At 43.4% G+C, this 23,063-nt stretch overlaps 1 protein-coding gene across 1 annotated transcript; it reads left to right on the top strand.

Annotated features, from left to right (window-relative positions):
• Nucleotides 1–880: 880 nt before the first annotated feature.
• Tmbim4 (transmembrane BAX inhibitor motif containing 4) lies at nucleotides 881–21,191 on the top strand. Its single transcript, XM_052753464.1, has 7 exons — nucleotides 881–1,122; nucleotides 8,118–8,226; nucleotides 12,855–12,960; nucleotides 16,626–16,659; nucleotides 18,108–18,225; nucleotides 19,724–19,769; nucleotides 20,907–21,191. Exons 1-7 carry the CDS (start codon nucleotides 1,026–1,028, stop codon nucleotides 21,111–21,113), a joined length of 717 nt encoding a protein of 238 aa, XP_052609424.1. The 5' UTR covers nucleotides 881–1,025; the 3' UTR covers nucleotides 21,114–21,191.
• Nucleotides 21,192–23,063: the final 1,872 nt, after the last annotated feature.

Below are 23,063 nucleotides of genomic sequence, written 5' to 3' on the forward strand. Positions count from 1 at the left end.
TTAAAACAAAAATTGGAGAATATGGGTGAATCAAAGTAAATTCATAAAAAAAAATATACGTGGATTAGTTATGGTGGTGGTGCACGCCTTTAATCCCAGCATTCAGGAGGCAAAGGCAGGTGGAGCTTTGCGAGTTCAAGATCAGCCTGATCTACACAATGAGTTTCAGGTCAGCTGGCTACCTATTGAGACTCTTCCTTTAAAAAAATAAAAATAAACAAAATTACAGGCGTCCTGGAATACTTCTTTGGCGAGTATACGCCTCTTGTTTGTAGTGACGATAGTATGACGGATGCATCGCACTGTTGCCGCTTTCTCTGTCGGAGGTTAATTCATCATTCCTCTCCCGGCTTTTGCCATGAATTCCACATTCGGCATACAGCGGTCTGGCCTTTGTTTATCTGTGCTCATTCTTTGCCACCTGTCGCCTACACCACCGCGTGAACTTTGCCCTCTCAGTTTGCAAACGTTGGTTCCTTGAGACCCTGCATGACATCCCGCTGGTGGATTCCTACTTGTCTTTCAAGACATAAAATAAACAAACAAATAAATAAACAAACAAACAAACAAATAAATAAATAAATAAATAAATCTGTTTTAAAAGAAGTGCTCAGTAAGCGTAGGTCTAATTATTGCTTAAACATAATTGCATCAGAAGTGCATTCCTGGCGTGATTACTGAAGAAGTGGATCAATGCGAGGGGTTGCTGAATTCATCCATGAATCCTATCACGTTGAGCACTTGTTCTGGGAAAGGCCTAGAGAAACATTTTGCGGAAAAGCCTGGGAAAGCTTCCCTCCCGAGGTCGCGGGAGGGAGCAGCCTGTGTCCTCCTACCGGGGAATTTTTTTTTTTTCCCCCTCCCAGGGGCGGTGATCGACTGGCTCGGCGCTCGGCGCAGCGGGGCGGTTCGGCTCGTTCTGTCTGGCGGCCATCCCGGAAGTGGGCGAAGGCGGTTGTGGCCAGTGCCTGCCCGCTCCCTCCTCGGCCCCCCGGGCTGGCTGTGCGGGTGCTGCGGCTGGCGCCATGGCCGACTCGGACCCGCGCTATCCCCGCTCCTCCATCGAGGATGACTTCAACTACGGCAGCTGCGTGGCGTCGGCCAGCGTGCACATCCGCATGGGTAGGTGGCGGGTGGCCAGGGGGCTGGGCGAGAAGGAGTCTACCGAGGGACCCCCCCCCCCCGTGTGCGGGCTGTCAGGGCGGGATCGATCGCCTGCGCCAGCGGTTGTCACTCAACCTTTCCCTGGTCGAAGGGCGGGGGGTCGCGACCCACAGGGCGAGAACATGCCCCCTAAGACGGCCACCCTTTAATACACGCAGTGCCTCATGCTGTGCTGACCCCCCCCCCCACACACACACACAACATTATTCTCGTTGCTACGGTTACGTTGCTACTGTTAGGAATCGTAATGGAAATATCTGATATGCAGGGATATCCGATATGCGACCCCTGTGAAAGGGTCCTTCGACATCCCACCCACCCTGCCAAGGGGTCGAGCCCCACGGGTTGAGAACCTCTGGCTTACGCCCTCATTTAGTTTATTCCCCTGTGCTGAGAGCTGGTGGCAACCGTGACTTGACCATCTCGGCCGTTCCTCCATCTCCGTGCGGTGGTCTAGAACCCAGCTTACGTTTGCATAGTGACTTAGAAGTTTCCCAGATCGATGCCGAAGGTCCTGGCAGCCCCAAGTGGTTTTGCGCTATCCTGTGCACAGTTATTATTTTTAACTGAAGCTCTTCCGTGTCCGGTAAGGAAGCAGAATTCACGGTCCACCGCAGGCCAGCTGTTTACAGTAGCTGCCCCGGATTCAACCCGCTTGGGCAGCTGAAACCGGTTCTGGAAAAAAAAAAGGAATTTTGAAATTGGTTCTGACGCATCAAGAATCTTGGTGCCTACCCAGCACGATATTCCTAGAGTGGATTCTGAAATTATTTTGACAAGTGAGCTCAGCTTTTAAACTATATTAATTATGACAAAGTACTCGTGGGAGAAAATTTGCCACCCTAGCCTCTTTTGAGGTACAGTGCTATAGTATTGTTTTGGCACGCTGTTGTGTTTCCTATCCGGAACTTTCTCAGCTTTCAAAGCAAAAGCGAAACTGTACCCAATACATAGCTTGGCGTTGCCTACCTCCTCTGCCCTTGACAACCACCATTCTATTCCCGGTCTGTATAAAGCTAGTAGACATGCCTCACTAAAAGGCAATCACACAGTTTAGTCTTTGTAACTGGCATGTTTCTGTTAGAATAATATCTTCAAGGCGCATCCATGTCATAGCATATGTCTGTCTGACTTTTACTCTTCCTTTCTCTCCTGCCTGCTCCAGAATGCCACGCAGTTACGATCATATGATACATTGGGTGCCCCTCACTTCTCATTTGCATTACTCATTTGGTACTGCAGCGTGTATTTAAGATTCTCCGCCCCCTGTCTTCTGTGGCCTGAGAGCTCGTTTGCTTTTGCTACTGGAGAATCTTCCACTCTCTGCATGTGCCAGTGTGCATTCTTATCGTATCAGCTGAAGGTCGTTGCGCTCTTGGCTGCTTGTACATTTGGGCCGTTATAGATAAAACTGTTTTGAAAGCACCCATGTGCGGGTTTTTGTGTGTACATAGTTTCAATTCATTTGGATAATTACCAAGGCGCATGATAGCTGGGTCATACACAAGAATGTGTTCTGTACTGCAAGAAACTGCCAGATGGTGACCCTGCATTGCTAACAACGAACAATGAACGTTCTTCCTCATCCTTGCCAGAATTGGGTTTTGTCAGTATTTTGGATTTGGGCTATTTTAATAGATTTTCATTGCTTGTTTTGCTTACTGGGTATATCTTTTGCAAATATTTTCTCCCAGTCTGTAGCTTGTCCTTTCATTCCCTTGATGTTACCCTTTTTTTTTTAAAAGATTTATTTATTTATTACGTACACAGAAGAGGGCGCCAGATCTCATTACAGATGGTTGTGAGCCACCATGTGGTTGCTGGGAATTGAACTCAGGACCTCTGAAAGAGCAGTCGGTGCTCTTAACCTCTGAGCCATCTCTCCAGCCCTTGATGTTACCCATTTTAAGAATACTCTTATTGTGTGTGCATTTCATACCTGCATATAATGTGTTTTGATCAAATCTACCCCCAGTTTCCAACCCTGCCAGTTCCTGCTTCGCCCTGCCCTGCTTTTTCCTCTCAACTTCAAATGTTCCTTTTTTAAAAAAAAAACTCACTGAATCCAGGTAGTGCTGCTTGTATGGGAGTAGGATTTGAACTGGAGCATGGGTAGCCACTCCCCTGAAGAAAACTGGCTCTCAATCCCTGTCTTAGTCCGTGTTCTATTGCTGTGAGGAGACACCATGACTGAGGCGACTCTTACAAGAGAAAGCATTTAATTGGGGCTCACTTACACTTTCAGAGACTCAGTCCATTATCGTCATAGCGGGGAGCATGGCAGCATGCAGGCAGGAGCTGGAGCAGTAGCTGAGAGCTGCATCCTGATCCACAGTCAGAGAGACACCGGGCCTGGCATGGGCTTTTGAAACCTCAAAGTCCACCCCCAGTGATATACTTCCTTCAACACGGACACACATTCTAATCCTTCTAATCCCTTCAAATAGTACCATTCCTGGGTTACTAAGCATTCAAATATATTTGCCTAGCAGGGCCATTCTTATTCAAACTACCACCCCCCCACCCACCCCCCCCCACCCCCCCGCCAAGTTGCCATCAAATGCCAATAGCTTCTATGATAAACCATTTCAATCATTGCTTTTGAATTGTAGTATTTCATTTTTTAGTCCACATTTTAATTTATTCTTTGACAGTTTCGTACATGTTTATAACATATCCTATCCAATCCCACTATCCTCAACACCCACCCTTTTCTCACCTTCATGTGCTTCTGTGTGATTTTCAATCTACTGAATCCAGTCAGTGCTGACCAGATTTGCATGAGAATGGGGCCATCTAGCAGCCAAGAAGGAAGAAAAATGACTCCTACTTCCCCCAGCAGCCATCAGCAGCTCTTTGCTCCTTAGCTAGGAGTGGGCATCGCGAGCCCCTCCCACACTGCATTTTGACTGGCTTGACCTTGTGCAGGTCTCGTGCAGGGAACCATAGACACTGCAAGTTCATGAGTGCCGCCGTTTGCCGTGCCTTGGAGAAGATGTCTCACAGCGCTCCTTCCCATCTTCCTAGCTCTTACACTCTTTCCATCTCTCCTTTCATGTTCCTGAGCCTCGGCAGGGGGTAGGGGAATTGAAATAGATAGCCCTTTTAGGGAAGAAAGGGGCAGGGAGAGGGGAGAGAATACTTGCCTTCAACATTCACATGTTCTCAGCACTTGGAGGGTGACAAGCCTTTTCATATATGTCCTTTATCATGGTGAGTTAGCCCCTTTCGATGCCTAGTTGAGTTTTTTTAAAGTCCCAAATCCTTGTAGAATTTTGTCAGATGCTTCTTCTGCATCAGTTGATAATGGCTGCATTCCCTTCCATGTCTATCATTCTATGAATGTGGTTTATAACAGTTGATGCTCATGTGTGGGACCATCCTGCCATTCCAGGAGTAAATCCCACGTAGTCGCGTGCGAGCCGTTTAATATACCATTGAACCTTCTCTGCCGGTCTTCCTTGTTGTTCAGGGATATCGTTTCACGTTCACCAGGAATTCTGTAGTTGGTTGTAGCATTAACTTTGCTCAGGACAGTGCTGCCTTTACAGAAGTGTTTGGAATAAGAAGAGAGCTGGTCTGTGTAGCAAGTACTGGGAGTGGCCAGGACAGAAAGTCTCCTGCTGGTCCCAGAAATGATGACATGAGACAATGGATCACTTCAGGGAAGGACAGGGACAGAAGATGACAGATATTGCAGGAAAGTAAGTTTCTATGGAGGTGGTACTGAGGGGTGTCAATGGCAGATCTTTCAGAGAGGCCTCGGCAGGGCAAAGTAGTAGCTTAAGGAATAATTTAAATCATTAAGATCTGTTTAATAAATGCATCTGATTTGTCTTCAGCAACTCTGTGCTAGATAGATAAATAGAAGTTTTACAGGTGACATCGCCGTTCTTCAAACATTAACTTGGCCAGCACCTTTTCTGCGGCAGCTTAACTAAATTCTAAAGTGCCAGATGCCAAGCTTGGAGGGGCTTTTGAGAGAAATCAGCAGCCTGAAAATGGAAATAACCTAGGGAAGTTTCAAGAGGAAGTGGGATTCCCTCGGTGCCTATGCTTTATATGTGAGGGGAGCTCATGGGGAGAGAGGAAATTTTCGATGAGCTATTCAGTGCTCACCAAATGTCACAGTGGGAAATGTGCCCATTTAAAGTGGTGTTAGAACATAGTGTAGTGTTATAGAAAGAACCTACTTAAGGGGTTCAAAATTAAATACTGTCTGGTTGGTAGTATGTAGAGTCAAGCCTCTTGGCCACCGTGATCCCTAGATCTTTTATCTTTAAAGTAAACATAATTGCTGCAATATAACAGGATGTTTTAAGGACCAGACAATTATTTCAACATTTAAATGTCTCTAATTTGGGCTAGAAGCACTAATTCTGGTATTTTGGCATGAGACTAAAAACCAGGTTTCACAATCCCTAGAAGAACCATTCCATCTCTGTTTAAGTAAACCGCTTTGTATTTTAAAATAGTTTTGTATTTAACTTATTTCTGTGTGGTGCACATGACTATAACAGTACTGATTTTGTGTGTGAATAGCTAAATATGCAGGAACATCTTAGGAGCCCTGGAAACTGGGCTTATAACTGATCACATCTGTGTTTATTAGATTTTTTTCAGCTATTCCTTTAGTAATTAAAAAGCTAAATAAAACGCTTCCTTTAAAAATAAACCAAGTAGCTATAGTGTATACATTTTCTAAAAGATACTTTTGGAATACTGTACTTCTTCTTTTTTTTTTTTTTTGGTTTTTCAAGACAGGGTTTCTCTGTGTAGCTTTGCGCCCTTCCTGGAACTTGCTTTGGAGACCAGGCTGGCCTCGAACTCACAGAGATCTGCCTGCCTCTGCCTTCCAAGTGCTGGGATTGAAGGCGTGCGCCACCGTCGCCGGCGCCGCCGCCGCCGCCGCCGCCGCCGCCGCCGCCGCCGCCGCTGCCGCCGCCGCCGCCGCCGCCGCCACCACCCGGCTGGAATATTGTACTTCTAATCAAGGCTCACTGCTGGAAAGCAATGAACCCAAAAGTTATAATGGAAAAATTGTATGAGAATCTGTTTCTGAGTGTAGCGTCCACCTTAATTAAGTACTGAGTAGTCCATACAATTAGTCCACTGTAATGTACATACTCTCCATATTAGGGTTGACCTAGTCTGTTTTATCAGTATGCTATGTATAGTTTGGAAAAATTAAGATACTACTGTTTTGCACACTCATGAATACAACCTCACCGTTCACAGGCCATATTGTAATTTTATATGATTACTTACTGTATTTAAAAATCGCTGTCGTACAACTTTACTACAATCTTGTAAAATGTGGTGGTCTTCTGTAGTGTATATTACCATAATTGATTTAACCATCATCTCTTAAGAGTTACCTTCCATCCTTCAAATAGAGATAAAAGTTAGATGCATTTTAAATTTGATTGGCGTTATCACTGTTAACTGCTCAACAAACAATATAGCAGGGTACCTTTTTTCACCCTTACCAACCCTTTTACGAAGCTTTTTGAACTGGCAATGTAGTCGATCAGGGAGTGGCCAAGTAGTAAATATTTCCAACTTCTTGAGACATACAGCCCGTCCCACTGTCAAAAGCAGTTGTAGAGGCTATATCCAAGGGTGAGTGTGACTGAGTCCCAAGAAAGCCTTACTCATAAAGCAGGCTAGATGTGGCCTACACACTTATAATCCCAGCATTTTTTAAGCGGAGTCAGGATGATCATGAGTTAGAGGCCAGCCTGCAGTATCATGAGACTTTGTCTAAAAAAGAAATGAGAGAGAACGTGATCTTGTTTTGATTTGCATTTCTCTAGCTGTGTGAGTGAAAGTGAACACATCCCTTCATTTAGAGGCTGGCTGTATACTCGATGTTTGTACATAGCAGTATACAGATGGCATGTCAATCCTCAGCAATCAAGAGTTGTCATTTGGATGGGAAAGCAGGCAATACAGACCCTAAAGAAGTATGCTAAAATATATAGAGGAACCAAACAGGAAGATGGGACAAAAGAAATAAGAGTGGTCGCAAAACTATGGTTAGGGGCTGGAGAGATGGCTCAGCAGTTAATAACACTGGCTGCTCTCCCAGAGGACCTGGGTTGGATTCCCGTCAGTCACCTGGCAGCTCACAACGTTCTGTAACTCCAGTCTCAGAGGATCCGATACCCTCTTGTGACCTCCTCTGGTATTGCATGTGGTGCACAGACATCCATGCATGCAAAACACCTAGAGACATAAACAGAAAGATCCTGGTGATAGCTGTCTGAGTTATGGAGCAGCAAAGCTAAGAACTTTATATTCCTTTTAAGGAGTTTTGTCTTGAAGCATTTTCATAGATGTGGAAATTAAGATTTTCAAAAATTATGTCTAGCTATATTTTATTTCTGCTTTTCATATTTAAAGTAGAACCATTTTGTAAAAATACTGTTTTTCTCTTTCCTTGTTGAATGCTCTGCATACAAATAGGCATTTGATAGTTTCTTTTTATTATGATGAAAATATTTACTGTCTGAACCACAAATTTAATTGTTTTAAGCTTATGGCCTTTGGAGGACTAGATACTCCTAATTTTGTAAATTATTTCTCTCCCTCTAGGTTTAGTTACAGGCTTTATTATTTAGATTAAGGTTAAAGAAAAAAAAACGCCGGTGAAAACGCAGTGTTTCAGGCCGTGGGATAGCTCACGGGGTAAAAGGGCTTGCTACCAAGCCTGCAGAGTCAGTCAGAGCCTTAGAACTCACGTGGTGGGAGGGGGGGGTCTGACCGTGGCACATTCTCCTCTTAGCTCTACAGGCCAGGCGTGGCGCAGGCCCCTGTCACCCACCAAACGAAAACAAAACAAAAACAAAAACAAAATTCTATTTTTTTTTTTTCTGAGAAATTTGGTCCTGATGGAGGGACAGATAGTTTGGAAAATGGTCACTCACGTGTTCTATTTCCCTCTCTCCTAGCCTTCCTCAGAAAAGTCTACAGCATCCTCTCTCTACAAGTTCTCCTAACCACAGTGACCTCTGCCCTGTTCCTGTATTTCGAGTCTGTGCGGACATTTGTCCATGAAAGGTAAGAGGAGGAGACAATTCTGAGTCGTTTCCAGATATTTCATCTGATGAATATATTTTTTTTCTATTAACTTTAAAAATGAAAAACAAAACAAACAAACAAACAACAACAACAAAAAAAAAACGGGGGGTTGGGGATTTAGCTCAGTGGTAGAGCGCTTTCCTAGCAAGTGCAAGGCCCTGGGTTCGGTCCTCAGCTCTGGGGGAAAAAAATGAAAAAAGTCCATCGTCTAGCTCCTAGGAGCCTGACTCATTTTTGATGGACAATATTTCACAGTACACTATTTTACCTCACTTTAGCTTATGGTTTTCCGGGGTTAAGCCATCATTTCCTGGGTTAAGAGTTAGTACTGTGGGCTGCTGGGGTGGCTCAGCCTGGAAAACCATGCCACGCCTCATGAGCTGCAGGACCCACAGGTTAAAAGAGAAAATTGACGCGGTTCCTGTTCTCTCAATTCTCCTCTCTGTTAGTCCTGCCTATACTTCCTGCCTGACCACTGCCAATCAGTGATCTATTCATTGACCAATCAGCAACACATTTGACATACAGACCATCCCACAGCACCTCCCCTTTTCTTTTCTTAAAAAGGAAGGTTTTAACCTTTACACATCTCCAAAGTCAGCTTGGTATATTTGGGAATTTGGGCGTAGCTTCTCTTACTACTTCCTGCTGGAGGAGGGCGCTGTATCTTCTGGGGAAACAAAGAAAATTTTAGGATCATGGAGTAGTCCATGAGGCTGTATCATCTGAGCCAGTTGCCTTGAAACGGTTTTGGATGTTGGATCATCTGGGCCATGGTGTCATCGGAGACTTTTCAGGTGGTCTTGGCTGGTCAAACCTGATGTGTCTTAATCTGGAACAAATCCATAGCCTCTGGCTTTCTGTGGAAACAAAAGCAGAGTCTCCTTTCCAAAGTAACATATCCTTATATCCAAATTTTGAAGTCAAAGTACCTTTAAAATATGCATATTGGTTTAACTCAGCTTCCTTTACAATCAAATATCTTTCTGTAGTTAAGAATCCCAAAGACAACACAATCCAGATTCTCTGTGTGATATCCATCTTTACGGGGCTTATTTTTTATATTAATTTTACTGTCTCTTTAAAGACTTTATTTTTTAAAACTATGTATTTGTTTCTGTAACTGTATATATCACCTTTTTAATCTCTTTCAAGCCTACGTATATTTTACACACATTTTAAACTACTACATCTGAATCTGTCTTATTGTGAATCTATTGTCTTAAACTGCAGCAGCTGTGGCTGCTGGCTCCGCCCACCTCAGCTTCCCAACATGGCGGTGGTTTACCACCAGCTCTGGGAGCCATCGTGGGTCTATGCTTTTATCCAAGCAGCATGTAGCCCAGAAACCTCTTTTTTTTGTTTTGTACTAGCAAAGGCTAAATCCACCAAGCAGCTTAATGTGCCACTTGCAGAGGCCTCATTCCCGCCATACCTCAGCGCGCACACTAGGAACCCACCAGTAGCTCAAACCGGCAGCTGCCACTCATTTGAGAGAGACAATTAGGAACTGTTTTTAGCTCCGTTTTAGAATCTTTTCTCAGTTTTTAGGTGGAAACTCTTGCCACCACGTTGGACGCCATTTGTTGCTAGAGTTTTCCTGCCTGGCCCACAGTCAGGACAAATCTCTCTCACCCGCCAGTCCCAAGCCGCTCAAACCCGATCAAGTAAACACAGAGACTTATATTGGTTACAAACTGTATGGCCGTGGCAGACTTCTTGCTAACTGTTCTTACAGCTTAAATCAATCCATTTCTATTAATCTATACCTTGCCACGTGGCTTGTGGCTTACCGGTACTTTACATCTTCCTTGTCCTGATGGCGGCTGGCAGTGTCTCTCCCACCCAGCTTCCTGTTCTCTCAATTCTCCTCTCTGTTAGTCCTGCCTATACTTCCTGCCTGGCCACTGCCAATCAGCGATTTATTCATTGACCAATCAGCAACACATTTGGCATACAGACCATCCCACAGCAGGTAAATTGTCCTCAAACCTCCACACCTGTACACTGTGCACTCAAATACTCCTGCCCCTCCCCCTACAACACACAAACAAAATAAATAAAAATTTAGAAAAGAAAAGGATTTTTGCTGTTTACATCATAATTATTTTGTTTTATTGTCTGTCTTGTTCTCAAAGCCCAAGTCTATACTTGCAAAATAAAGTTACATGAAGAATGTGTGGCTGTGTTAATCTTGTTTTGTTGCTAGAATAATTTTACTGAGAGGTCTCTAGACCTAGCTAGAGGAGCTGTACCCGATCAATCACTTACTAAAGATTTTCCTCTCGGCATAAGTATTTAAGTGGCTAAAAATAATATGGTTTCTTTATTTGAAAGAAAAAAAAAGGAACGACTATTTTCTTTTTTTATTTTTAAAAGAAGTTTTTTTTTTTCATTTTACATTCCAATCCCAGTTCCCCCTGCTTCCCCTTCTCCTGCCCCCCTTCCTCCATCCCACCCCTATCTACTCCTCAGAGAGGATAAGGCCTCCCTTGGGGAGTCAACAAAGAAGTCTGACATACTAAGTTGAGGCAGGACCAACCCTCCCCTTCCAGTGTCAAGGCTAAACAAGGTATCCCCCCACTAGGGAATGTGTTCCAAAAAGCCATTTCATGCACCAGGGATAAGGCCTGTCCCCAAACAGATCTAGTCACATAACTGTCACCCACATTCAGAGGGCCTAGTTCAGTCCCATGCATATTCCCCGGCTGACAGGCCAGAGTCCATGAGCTCCCATCAGCTTGGGTCAGCTGTCTCTGTGGTTTTCCCCATCGTGATCTTGACCTAACTTGCTCCTGTGATCCCTCCTCCCTCCCTTCAACTGAAGCCTAGGAGCTCAGCCCAGTGCGTGGTTGTGGATCACTGCATCTGCTTCCATCAGTTACTGGATATAGGTCCTTTGATGACAATTAGGGTAGTCACTAATCTAATAATAGGGGAAAGTTAGTTCAGGCACCCTCTCCACTATTGCTAGGAGTCTTAGCTGTCATCCTTGTGGATTGCTGGAGATTTCCCTAGCACCAGGTTTCTCCCTAACCCCCTAACGTTCCCTCTACCAAGATATCTCTTTCTTGCTCTCCCTTCTCCATCCCTTCCTCCACTCGGCACCTCAGTCCCTCCTGTACCCATTCCCCATCTTCCCTTCTACCCCTCCTCCCCCCAGTTTACCCAGGAGATCTTAACTATTTTGTGTAGATAAAACCAACCATCTTTTTAAATAAGAAACACAGAACCAATGCAAAGAAGAAAGCCAAGAGGTCAGAGCTAAAACCTTACCCTTCCTCCTGCGGTGGTCCTACCTCTCCGAACCAGAGCTACCCCTGTGTTAAAGTCTTTATATAGAGTTCCTGTTCTGCCTTCTCATTGGTTGTAAACCCAACCACATGACTGCCTCGTCACGGCCTGTCTGTATAGACCTCCAGGTTTTCTATGATTAGTATTGAAATTAAAGGCATGTGTATCCAATACTGGCTGTATCCCTGAACACACAGAGACTTACCCAGCTCTGCCTACCAAGTGCTGGGATTACAAGCGTACGCCACCACTGCCCTGCTTTCCTATGGCTTACTAATAGCTCTGACCCCGGGCAACTTTATTTATTAACATACAAATAACATTTTAATACAAATAAAATATCACCAAAATTTTGCCTTCCTGGGGCCCTCCATGTGTGTCCCTCTTAGGGTCCTTCTTTTTACCTAGTTTCTTTGGGATTGTGGATTATATAGCCTGGTTATCCTTTGCTTTGTGTCTAATATCCATTTAAGAATGAGTACATACCATGTTTGTCTTTCTGGGTCTGGGTTACCTCACTCAGGATGATTCTTTCTAGTTCCATTTATTTGCCTACAAATTTCATGACTATTTTCTAAGAAGTAGTTTGTCTCCCCCTCCTCCTACCAAAGGAGAGTCGTAAACTATTAATTGATTACTCTGGGATATAATTATTTAAATTATAGCCCTGTGGTAAATACCCTAAAGGAGTAGTCACATGTAAAATTCATTTCTGATTTAATATCTCTTGTTCATTGTATTTTAGTTGACAAAATATTATGTTAATTACAAACATTAGTCCATTGTGAAGGGCATTAGTAAAGAAGAGATGGATAGACAGCCCCTCCCACTCTTACAGCCCTTCCTACTCCTTACAGCCCCTCCCACTCTCATAAGCCCCTCCCACTCCCATAAGCCCCTCCCACTCTCTTACAGCCCCTCCCACTCTCTTACAGCCCCTCCCACTCATACAGCCCCTCCCACTCTCTTACAGCCCCTCCCACTCTCTTACAGCCCCGCCCACTCCTTGTAGCCCCTCCACTCTCTTACAGCCCCTCCCCACTCTCTTACAGCCCCTCCCCACTCTCTTACAGCCCCTCCCACTCTCTTACAGCCCCTCCCACTCTCTTACAGCCCCCTCCCAGTCTCTTACGCCATTCCCATCTTACACCCTTCAACTTTTCCAGTTAGAAATAAGTTATTCTGTTTGTATAGATCCAGATTTTTTTCTTGAACTTTTATGAACATAGAAAATACATCGATTTTACTCAATTGTATACCATTATCCCTGCTTTTTTTAAGCTTGAAATGCTTTTTAATGTTATGTCTTTCAGCCCTGCTTTAATTTTGGTGTTTGCTCTCGGATCTCTGGGCTTGATTTTTGCGTTAACTTTGCACAGACACACACATCCACTGAACCTCTACCTGCTATTTGCATTTGTGAGTACTTTCATATTTTCTATGCCATTAGCATTTAGCCTGAGCTTCCAAAATGCTTGTTTAATTGTGTGTGTGTGTGTGTGTGTGTGTGTGTGTGTGTGTGTGTGTGTGTGTGTGTGTGTGTGACAGTGGCAGGATAAAATCGAGCTGTGTGCGCAGGTGTTTGCCTGTGCACGGGCATGTGGGGGTCAGAGATTGGCGTTGGGTATCTTCCTCTTCCATCCCCCACCTTTGTTTTGAGACGGGGTCTCAGTGAACTGGAATATGCCATTTCAGCTCAACTTGCTGAGTGGTAAGCTGCAGGAGTCCACCAGTCTCTGTCCTGTAGCACTCCGGTCACAAACACGTGCCACCACACCAGACCTTGTATCTGGGCACCGGGGATCTCAGGTCCTCACGCCGGCATAGCGAGTACCCACGGAGCCATCTCCCCTGCCCTGAATTTTCAATTAGAATATATTAGGGAAATAGTTATAGATGTATGCTCTTTTAGAACTTTTAACTATTCTCTCCTTTAGTGGGCCTTCTGTTATTAGAATTTAGTGGCAAGTACTGGAGTCGCATGACCTGGCTTCACAACCCATTGCTTATGTGACTTTGGCAAAGCAGTTAGCCTTTTGGTACCTAATTTTTCTGACACATAGAATGAACATTATAAGATATGTCATCCATGTGGCACTTTCTGCCTCTAATTTCCTGGAATGGGGGGGTGGCTATATTGTGGCTTGAACTTAGAGAATGTGAGCTTGTATTCATTCTTCTGTGTTATTTTCATGTCTTCACTCAGATCTCTTAAAGGGCCATTTTGCTCAAATGATACGCTTCTCTAACTTGTTTGAAATTTATAGATGGGAGAACCTAACATTAAGTTTGATTTACCTGTTGAGACAGTTGTAAAAGTTAAGATCCCAGTTGACATCTACAAAAACTTCATCTTAACTTGAATAAGATTGGCAAGGCTGTGTGCATTTTTACATTATTTTATCTCTTCTCATGACTTTGAATTCTGACCTGACAGTTTCCTCCAAGACATTCCAAACACGATATATGTTGTTAAATAAGAGGAAAGAGACCATTGATTTGAGTAAAATGCTTCAAATAAAGACAGTTTGTGAAATGAAACTTCTGGAAATGAGTTTATATTAAAATGATGCACATGACTTTAAAATTGGAGAGTTTATTCATTTAAATCTGAATCCCTGTAAGTGTATTAGCTCCAACCCATGCTGTCTCCAACAGGGAGTTTATTTTCAGGCTGTAAGAGCTTGGAAGCTCAGCAGCTCACATTTCCCAGTTCTCCACAACTAGGGGGAGGTTCTAGAGGTGATGCTGCAGATAATGGAGTGGTGGCCTGTGTTCTCACTGCCACCTCTAACCTGTCTCACCGGCCCTACTATTTCTGCCTGTTCTCAGTTGAATTTCGTGGCCTGTCATTGGTCCCACGTGGTTCCTTTTTTTTTTTGCCTCGGATCTCACTGCCACAGCTTCGTTGTCTTCAGATTCTCATCAGGAGGTACCTGACCAGTGGGTGTCACAGTGTGGATGCTGACTAACGTACCATGTCCAGTCCTTGGGTCGATTCTAATTACTGCCTCATCTGTGCAACAGGAGACAGGGACGAGGCAAACAAACAAACAAAAAGCCAGCAAGATGCCTCCGTCAGTACAGATGTTTACTGTCCAAGTCTGATGGCCTGAGCTCAGTCCCTAGAATCCATGTAAAAGGAGGACTGAACCAACTCCACGGAGTTGTCCTCTGGCCTCCACTGGTTTGCTGTGGCAGGAACGCCCTTCCCATGCACATATCACGTACACACATAAAAAGAATTGATTTAGAAGCAACTCTGGAGTGATAGTGCAGTGGTTGAGAGCACTGGCTACTCTTGTAGAGGATCAGCATCCAGCTCCCAGCACCCACATGGTGACTACAACTTTTTAAACTCTAGTTCAGATCTAGAGGATCCAGAATCCTCTTCTGGTCTCCAAGTGCACACGGGACACATACAAACATAAATACATAGAGTCAAGCAGTTACACAATAAGATAAAAATAAATATTAAAAAAAATGTTGATTTTCAAATCTGTTGCAACCTCCTTTCAGAAAGACTGATTTCTTTGTAGAACAAGGTAGACCCTCCTTTTGCCCAGCAGAGAGAGCCCTGACTAGAAAAACATCAGCCGGAGGTTTCATGAGCAAGATGTCACTGTTGTTATGTGACCTGTTTATCATGTGCTTAGCTAAAGTGGTCTAGCCAATAAGGAAGTCTGTAAAACACACTTCCTTCTCACTGCTCAGTGAACCTCTGGTGCTGCTGCTGCTGCTGCTGTGGTTGATTTTTGTTTTTTCTTTTGTCCTTCTGCAGCAAAGTAAGAAAGGAAGGGAATTTTACCAGCTCTGTTAGGGTGTGTGTGTGCATACATGTGTGTACTTATGTTTTTCAAAAAGCACTATTTCAGGGTGGTGCAATGGTTTCAGTGTGACATTGTGTTCTCATCTACACGACTGTTTACAGTGTCCTGCTTCCTTCAGGTGCTTCATTGCAGGGTGAGGTTTCTTGTCATGCCACACACACACATCAACAGTGGAGTCCGTTTCTATGATCCGTTATTGGATCCCTGGAATTACCAATCCCTGAGGCATGGTACTAGTTTCACTGCTTCCAAATCTCTGTACAAGTTCCAATACTGTTTTTCCTCTGGTTCTGAGGACTGCTGGTTCTAGGTAGGATGGAGTACAGTGATTGCTTCCTAACAGTATGATAACACAGCCATTGCTGTTACTTCTGGCTTTGCCTTTGTGTATCAAACAGTTGATAAACTCTAACTAGAGATGATACAGTCAAGGAGAAAGAAAGGCTAGAATATAAATCTTTTGTTTTGGCAAGAGTTCAGCTACTTGTGACGTGACTTAATACAAAATAATCCATAGGAGTTATCCTGAGCTCAGCCACCCATGTGGTTCAGGCACTCCTAAAGTATTGCATAGTATAAGATGATAGCACACTGCCCTATCTGAATAACATCCAGTAGAAATAAGGAGAACAAAGTGAGGTGGGGGCCAGGCCGTGTGCTCTTAGAGCTCAGTCCAGTGGCTGTGCTCCACTCAGCTAATTTGGCTTAGAATATAGTCACATGGTAAGACCTAGCTGCAAGGGAGGCTGCGAATGTACTGTTTAATCTGAACAGCCAGATGTTCAGGTACAAATTCTGTGGCTGGGGAAGAAAGAGATTTTTATTTCAAGGCTGTTTTAAGCTGCCTCAGCAAAGTACATAACAAGATATTTTATGTCTCTTATGTTTCTTTGTGTGAGGTGTTGAGGTTTTTCAAGATATACACATGATTTTGCAGTATCATTCTATTGATATTATCCAGGACGTGAAAATATAATTTTCTATGTTAATTCTATATAAACTTCCTATTACAGATGAAAAATCTGGTTAAAGCTTACAGAGCCACAGTGAGAATGGGAGGCTTCTCAGTGCATTGAGGCCTCATTTCCATCCCAGTGGGATTGTACGGTCCTGCCCTCTGTATGTCACAAGGCTTCTCTGAGGCTAACATGAGGCCGTTCACATGGGACCGTACTGGACTGCTAGAAGTGAGGGTGTGTACATGGGATACTGTCCATTTCTCGTGCATTCATTAATTACAGTTTCCTTTCTTAGACACTGTTGGAAGCTCTGACTGTGGCAGTTGTTGGTAAGTTCCTTTATGTGTTACCACTTTCCTGTAAACAAAATCTTTTAGATAACGAGGTATTTTGGGGTTAAAGTTTAACATCATGGGATGTTATATTAAAAACATGTCACAGAGTGAAGATTGCCGATAAGCAAAAGTCAAATATTTATACTTTACATAGTTCACCCGAGCTGAGAGGAAATGGAAAAGTTGAAGGGAAACAGAAGGAATTGAGAATAGTTTTTCATTTGTGATTTCCCTGTTGACTAAAACAAGATGCTGGAGTTGATCTCTCCTACTCCCAGGGCTCTTCTGTCACAGCTCACTCCCTAAGAACTGTTCCCATCGAGCTGTGACTGCTTCACCCTCGAGTTCCCCAAACGGCACCACAGGACACACAGTCATTTCCATTTCTGACTTCCTGTGTGTGGTCACACATAAATACATATCACAAATAAAATACATAGATGAAATAGTCTGAGAAGATTATTTTCCTTATGGATTGCAGTATTCTATTGTGATCAGAATGCCAAGTTATTGACAAGAAGTAAAAATTACTATATATATTTCTGTGTTCACCTTCCAAATTCTGTAATGCCATAAGCAAACATTTTAATGACTTATTAAGAGAAATAACAAGGGCAATTAATCTTGGAAAAAACTTGGAATGACTTTGAGTGCTTGGGGTTCAAAACCCTTAATCCCCTTGAAAGAAGCTGAAGTTACCTTTCTGTTAAAACAGTAACAGTTATATACTACAGTCACCATCACCGCTCAGGAGCATTATTCTGCTGCTGAAGGGAGTTTGATACACTCCACAGCAGTGTGCTCCGAGACATACAGACTTAACTATGATGCAGACAGGGATTGGTTTCTGTGCTCTGTAAAGTGGGTGAATGGCAGACCATCTCAGACGTGTTTTTTCTTGCATAGTTGCCTTGGATTGGGCTGCTCAATGGATTCAGCTGTGTGGGTGATTGCTAGCATTGCTACTACCATGCAGGAATGCATAGCTAGCTAGAAGACCCAGGTCACTGTCATTCACAACCACAGGGACAGCTGTTGCCGCTCCTGGTTATCTATAGAATATCTTTATAGTTTGGTTAATTATATGATAATGTGACCTACTTTATTTGTATAAATAACTATTTTGGAGCATTTTAATTTTATTATGAGTATAGTTTCCTGTATCAATATATTCTGAAGAATTTTAAGTGTTTTTAATTGGTTAATGAAACAGAAGAAAGTGTGAGGAGGTGGGGACAAGAGAGTAGTGGAGTGGATATGATTTAATCCATTGTGAACATATATGAAAATGCTGCAATGAAACTCATTATTATGTATATATAATCAATACATGCAATGAAAACATTTTAAAAAACTAAAGTGTAAGAAAACTTTTGTCAGTCTAGACAAGGCTGTTTAGTATCGGCTGTCTGTGCATGTTTTAATCAGCTTTATTTTTGCAGTTACTTTCTATAATGTGTACCTGGTTCTGCAAGCTTTTATACTGACTACTGCAGTCTTTCTTGGCTTGACTGCCTATACTCTACAGTCAAAGAGAGATTTCAGCAAGTTTGGAGCAGGGTAAGTACTAAGTCTTGTCTTATATGCTTCCTCAAGTTAGATTTTTCTCAACTGTCTGATACACGGTACCACAAAGTCTATCACAGTCTCAACAATGTTTAAAAGTCCAAAGTTCAAAGTCTCTTCTGAGATTCATGCAATCTCTTAACTATAATTGCCTGTAAAATCAAAATAACAAATAGTCCACATACTTCCAACATATATTGGCACAGGATATGTATTACCATTCCAAAATGTAGGGAAGGGAGCATAGTGAGGAAATGCTGAACCAAAGCAAGATTGAAAACCAGCCGGGCAAACTCCACATTCTGCATCTCCATGTCTGATGTCAAAATGCTCTTCAGATCTCTTAACTCCATTCAGCTTTGTTGACTTCAGGATACTTCTTTCTGTTGGGCTGGTTCCAGTCCCTGTTAGCAGCTTTCCTCAGCAGGTCTCCCACAAGGCTGGTATCTTTAACATCATGGGGTCTCCAAGGCAATCCAGGTTTCAATTCAAAGCTTCACACAATGGCCTCTCTAGGCCTCCATTCAGAGACACCCCTAACACATGCCTGGCCTCAGAGGCTTTCCTTAGATGTGGATGCAAATTCCACAACCCATTTCTTCTATCCGTAACTCTAAAGTCAGAACCATGTGGCCAAAACTGCCAAGTTCTGCTGCTTGCTGGGGTTGGAACACGGCTCCCTTGTTCAATTACATCTTCACCAGCTTTCTGGTTTTGGTTGTTACCTGTGCTGCCTAAGTGTGGCTGTCCTTGAACTTGCTCTATAAACCAGGCTGGCCTCAAACTCAGAGTTCATGAAATCACACTCAGCACCACTGTCTTCCATGCTCCTACTAGTAGAATTAAAGCGTTCAACTGCGTTTTTAATCCATAGTCCCAACCAAGGTCCCATATTCCTTCAAACAAAAACATGGTCAGGCCTGTCACAGTAATACCTTAGTCTCTGGTACCAACTTCTGTCTTAGTTTCTATTGCTGTGAAGAGACACCGTGACCACGGCAACTCTTATAAAGGAAAATATTTAATTGGGGTGGCTCGCTTACAGTTCAGAGGTGTGGTCCATTTTCATTATGGTGGGACATGCGGCATGCAGGCAGATGTGCTGGAGAAGTAGCTGAGAATCCTACATCGTGTAGGCAACAGGAAGTGTCTGAGGCACTAGGCATATATGAGACCTCAAAGCCTACCCCCACAGTGACACACGTCCTCCAACAAGGTCATACCCACTCCAACAAAGCCACAACTGCTAATAGTGCCACTCCCTATGAGTTTATGGGGATCAATTCTAACTACCACAATTCCTAATTCCAGTTCCAGAGACCCTGATGCCCTCTTCTGACCTCTTCAAGTATCAAGCAGGCACATGGTACACATACATACATACAGGCGAAACACTCATACACATAAAATAAAAAAATAAAAAACTTTACAAAAAAAGTGTTTTAGTAAAGAACAGTATTGTAAACTGTTAAATTTTTTATTTTTATTTTAGGCTGTTTGCTGTTTTGTGGATTTTGTGCTTGGCAGGATTCTTGAAGGTGAGTTGTTTTAGAACAGTTAACTTGAATGTAATTCTGCCTACATCAACGTAAGTCAACTAAAATTCCTGGAGAGCTGTTTACGGAGGACACTTTCTACATTATAGGATTTATAGGGTAATTTCAGTCAAAACCATGGTCTTCGATTAATCATTATTACGGACTGAGGAAAAGATGATTGTACAGTAAGTGAAACTGCACACACATCGGCCCTTATTATATATAGCTGCCACCCTCCCAGCAGCACATGTAATTCTGAGAGGGAGGGCCTGATGAGAGTAAAGGGAGTTGCCCATAAGCCTGATGGCCTGAATTCAATCCCCGAACCCCACAGCGTGGAAGCGGGGACCGACTCTGGCAAGTTGTCCTCTGACCTCCACATTCTTGTGTGCTTGCCGTGGTGTGGTGTGCACAGTCTCAATAAGTAAGTAGATGTCATAAAAACTTAGTTTGTAAAAAGTAACATTTTAGCAGAGCGTGGTGGCACACACCTTTAGTCCCAGCGCTCGGGAGGCAGAGGCAGGTGGATCTCTGTGAGTTCGAGGCCAGCCTGGTCTACAGAGTGAGTTTCAGGACAGCCAGGGCTGTTACACAGAGAAACCCTGTCTCGAAAAACCAAAAAGAAAAAAGAAAAAAAAAAGTGACATTTAAAAACAGTTTATGGCTGGGTGGTGGGCGGTGGCGCACGCCTTTAATCCCAGCACTTGGGAGGTAGAGCCAGGCGGATCTCTGTGCGTTCCAGGCCAGCCTGGTCTACAGAGTGAGATCCAGGACAGGCATCAGAATTACACATACATACATACATACATACATACATACATACATACATACACATACATACATACATACATACATACATACATAAATAAATAACAGTTTATGTTTAGAATGCTACTATTCAAAGTCAAGTAGCTAACCTAATTGAAAGAAAGCTATCTGCTTAGCCAAACATAGGTCTGTGAAACAAATGTGACCTGAGCTCTCTCTGTCTTCCGTCTTTCCGCCTGTAACATCCATACATCAGTGTTGTGCACCATGGTCACAGAAGCAGGTAGCAGTAGATGCTATGGAAAGGAACTGGAGTAGGCCTAACACGACCCTAATTGCGAACATGTGTCTTTAATTCCTTGCTTATAGGTTTTCTTCTCTAGTGAAACCTTGGAGCTGCTCTTGTCTTCTTTGGGCGCCCTTCTTTTCTGTGGATTCATCATCTATGATACCCACTCGCTGATGCACAGACTCTCTCCTGAAGAGTATGTGCTAGCTGCCATCAGTCTCTACTTGGACATCATCAATCTGTTCCTGCACCTGCTGAGGTTTCTGGAGGCAGTTAATAAAAAGTAATTGAACAGTCTACGGAGACCGTTTTATTATGTAAAACGTTTGAACTACACCTGAGTATTAAAATCATTTGTGACCTTTCTTGGCATTCTGTATTCTTCTCCGCTTTAGAATCTTACTATTCTCTGTGTTATTTCATTTCCACATCCTTGACTTAGAGTCTCAGACATGAGATATTAAACTTGTTTTATACTGTTTTTGTAAATTGAGGCTTCTAACTCATGGTCTTGCTATGCCGGCTTCCTGCATTCTGGGAATACAGGCATATACTACCACCCCTGGCTTATTTATTCATTTTTTTTAGTCCTAAATTAGCCATAACTAGTTGCTCATCTGTAATTCAAAAATAATAGAATGAGTAGATTTAGCTTTTTTGGAAATAAGTGTTTTGCATGCACATATGTATACTTTGTGAAGGCATGGTGTCAGCAGAGGCCAGAGGGAGGTGTTGTATCCCCTGGAGCTGGACTTTCAGGTGGTCGAGACGTGGAAAATGCACTGGGGTTCTCTGAAAGAGTAGCACGTGCTCTTCATAATCCTTGAGCCATTTCTCCAGCCCCACTGCTCAGCTCTTCAAATGCCTAGTTTATAAATGGAAATCACTGGTGTAAAATCTATTCCATAAGTGAATGGTGTTTATACTTAATAGCAACAAATTTTATATGGTTAGACCTTTTTTATTTTTGGTTTTTACTGTTGCAGTGGTATTCACGTCACTGTATGTGTCCTTCTATGTCAAGCAATAAGAGTTAGGCAGGGAATATACCCACAAAAGAATCGATGAGTATAGAAACATGGAAACTTAATTTTTTTTATACCACATACAGGTGAACCTGTGTGCTCAATAACCAAGAAAATAGAATTAGTAGGACATAGAGAAACAGGCAACTCACGGTGCATAGGACAGAAGTAGGAGGGAGCGGAGAAAACGGAAGCATCAGAAAGCTTTTGATTGCTAAATATCCTGTGGACAAAGAGGTGCCGTGGAGCCAGGCAGTGGTGGCGCACGCCTTTAATCCCAGCACTCGGGAGGCAGAGGCAGTCAGATCTCTGTGAGTTCGAGGCCAGCCTGGTCTACAGAGCGAGATCCAGGACAGCCAGAACTGTTACACAGAGAAACCCCATCTCAGAAAAACAAACAACAAAAAAACAGAGATGCAGTGGACCATGTTATCGGTCATCAGTTCTCTGCAGAACTCAGACCGGGTTTTAGTCCATTTGATGGAGTTCCTGTGACGTTGGCAGTCAGATCCAGGCCTTTAACCTTTATCCCCGTAGTACACAGTCCTGCTAGCTCAACCGTTGTGGGAACTGGAAGTCACCCTCTCAAGTGCAGAACGCTTTCTGTTCCCAGGGACTCAGGAATCCCACGCAAAGACCTGGCTGTGGGAGCCCCACTCACTGCCAAGGGCCATTGTGTCACGCGCCTTTTAGGTGAGAAATCAGTTGTTTTCCTGCCAAGTGTTCAGCAACACTAACTATGCATGTAGTTCCAAAAGCCTGCTCCAGCTCTTTTGAATTTCTGTGTGTCTGTGTGCATGCCCATATACAGGTGCCTGCACATGTAGCTGTCGTTCCTCGGGTGTCAAAGAGGCTGGCTGTGGAGCCCAAGGGATCCCAGTGCCTGTCTGCCTAACGCTGGACATTTTTTTTTTTTTAAATGTGGGTTCTAAGGATCGAACTCAGATCCTCTTGGGTCTGACCTCTCTCAAGCCCGATTCTTCCACCTTTCAGAAAGTGCCCATTCTAGAGTTCACGCTTGAATGTTTGAGGGAATTAATATTAAAACAAGACAAACAACAACAACAACAAAACTCCATGCTATTTGACCCCTAGAACTACTTGCTTTCAATTATTTAGTTCCCAATTCAGGTTTTTTTTTTTTTTTTGGTTTTTCGAGACAGGGTTTCTCTGTGTAGCTTTGCGCCTTTCCTGGAACTCGCTTTGGAGACC

This window comes from Peromyscus californicus, unplaced genomic scaffold, assembly GCF_007827085.1.
Source record: "Peromyscus californicus insignis strain IS unplaced genomic scaffold, ASM782708v3 Scaffold_24__1_contigs__length_46423439, whole genome shotgun sequence".
Classification (NCBI taxonomy): domain Eukaryota; kingdom Metazoa; phylum Chordata; class Mammalia; order Rodentia; family Cricetidae; genus Peromyscus; species Peromyscus californicus.

Coding starts and splice junctions, on each gene's coding strand:
- Tmbim4 (XM_052753464.1), top strand. CDS start 1,026: ATGGCCGACTCGGACCCGCGCTATCCCCGCTCCTCCATCGAGGATGAC. Junction 18,226..19,723: donor TTCAGCAAGTTTGGAGCAGG/GTAAGTACTAAG, acceptor TTTTTATTTTAG/GCTGTTTGCTGTTTTGTGGA. Junction 19,770..20,906: donor GCTTGGCAGGATTCTTGAAG/GTGAGTTGTTTT, acceptor CCTTGCTTATAG/GTTTTCTTCTCTAGTGAAAC.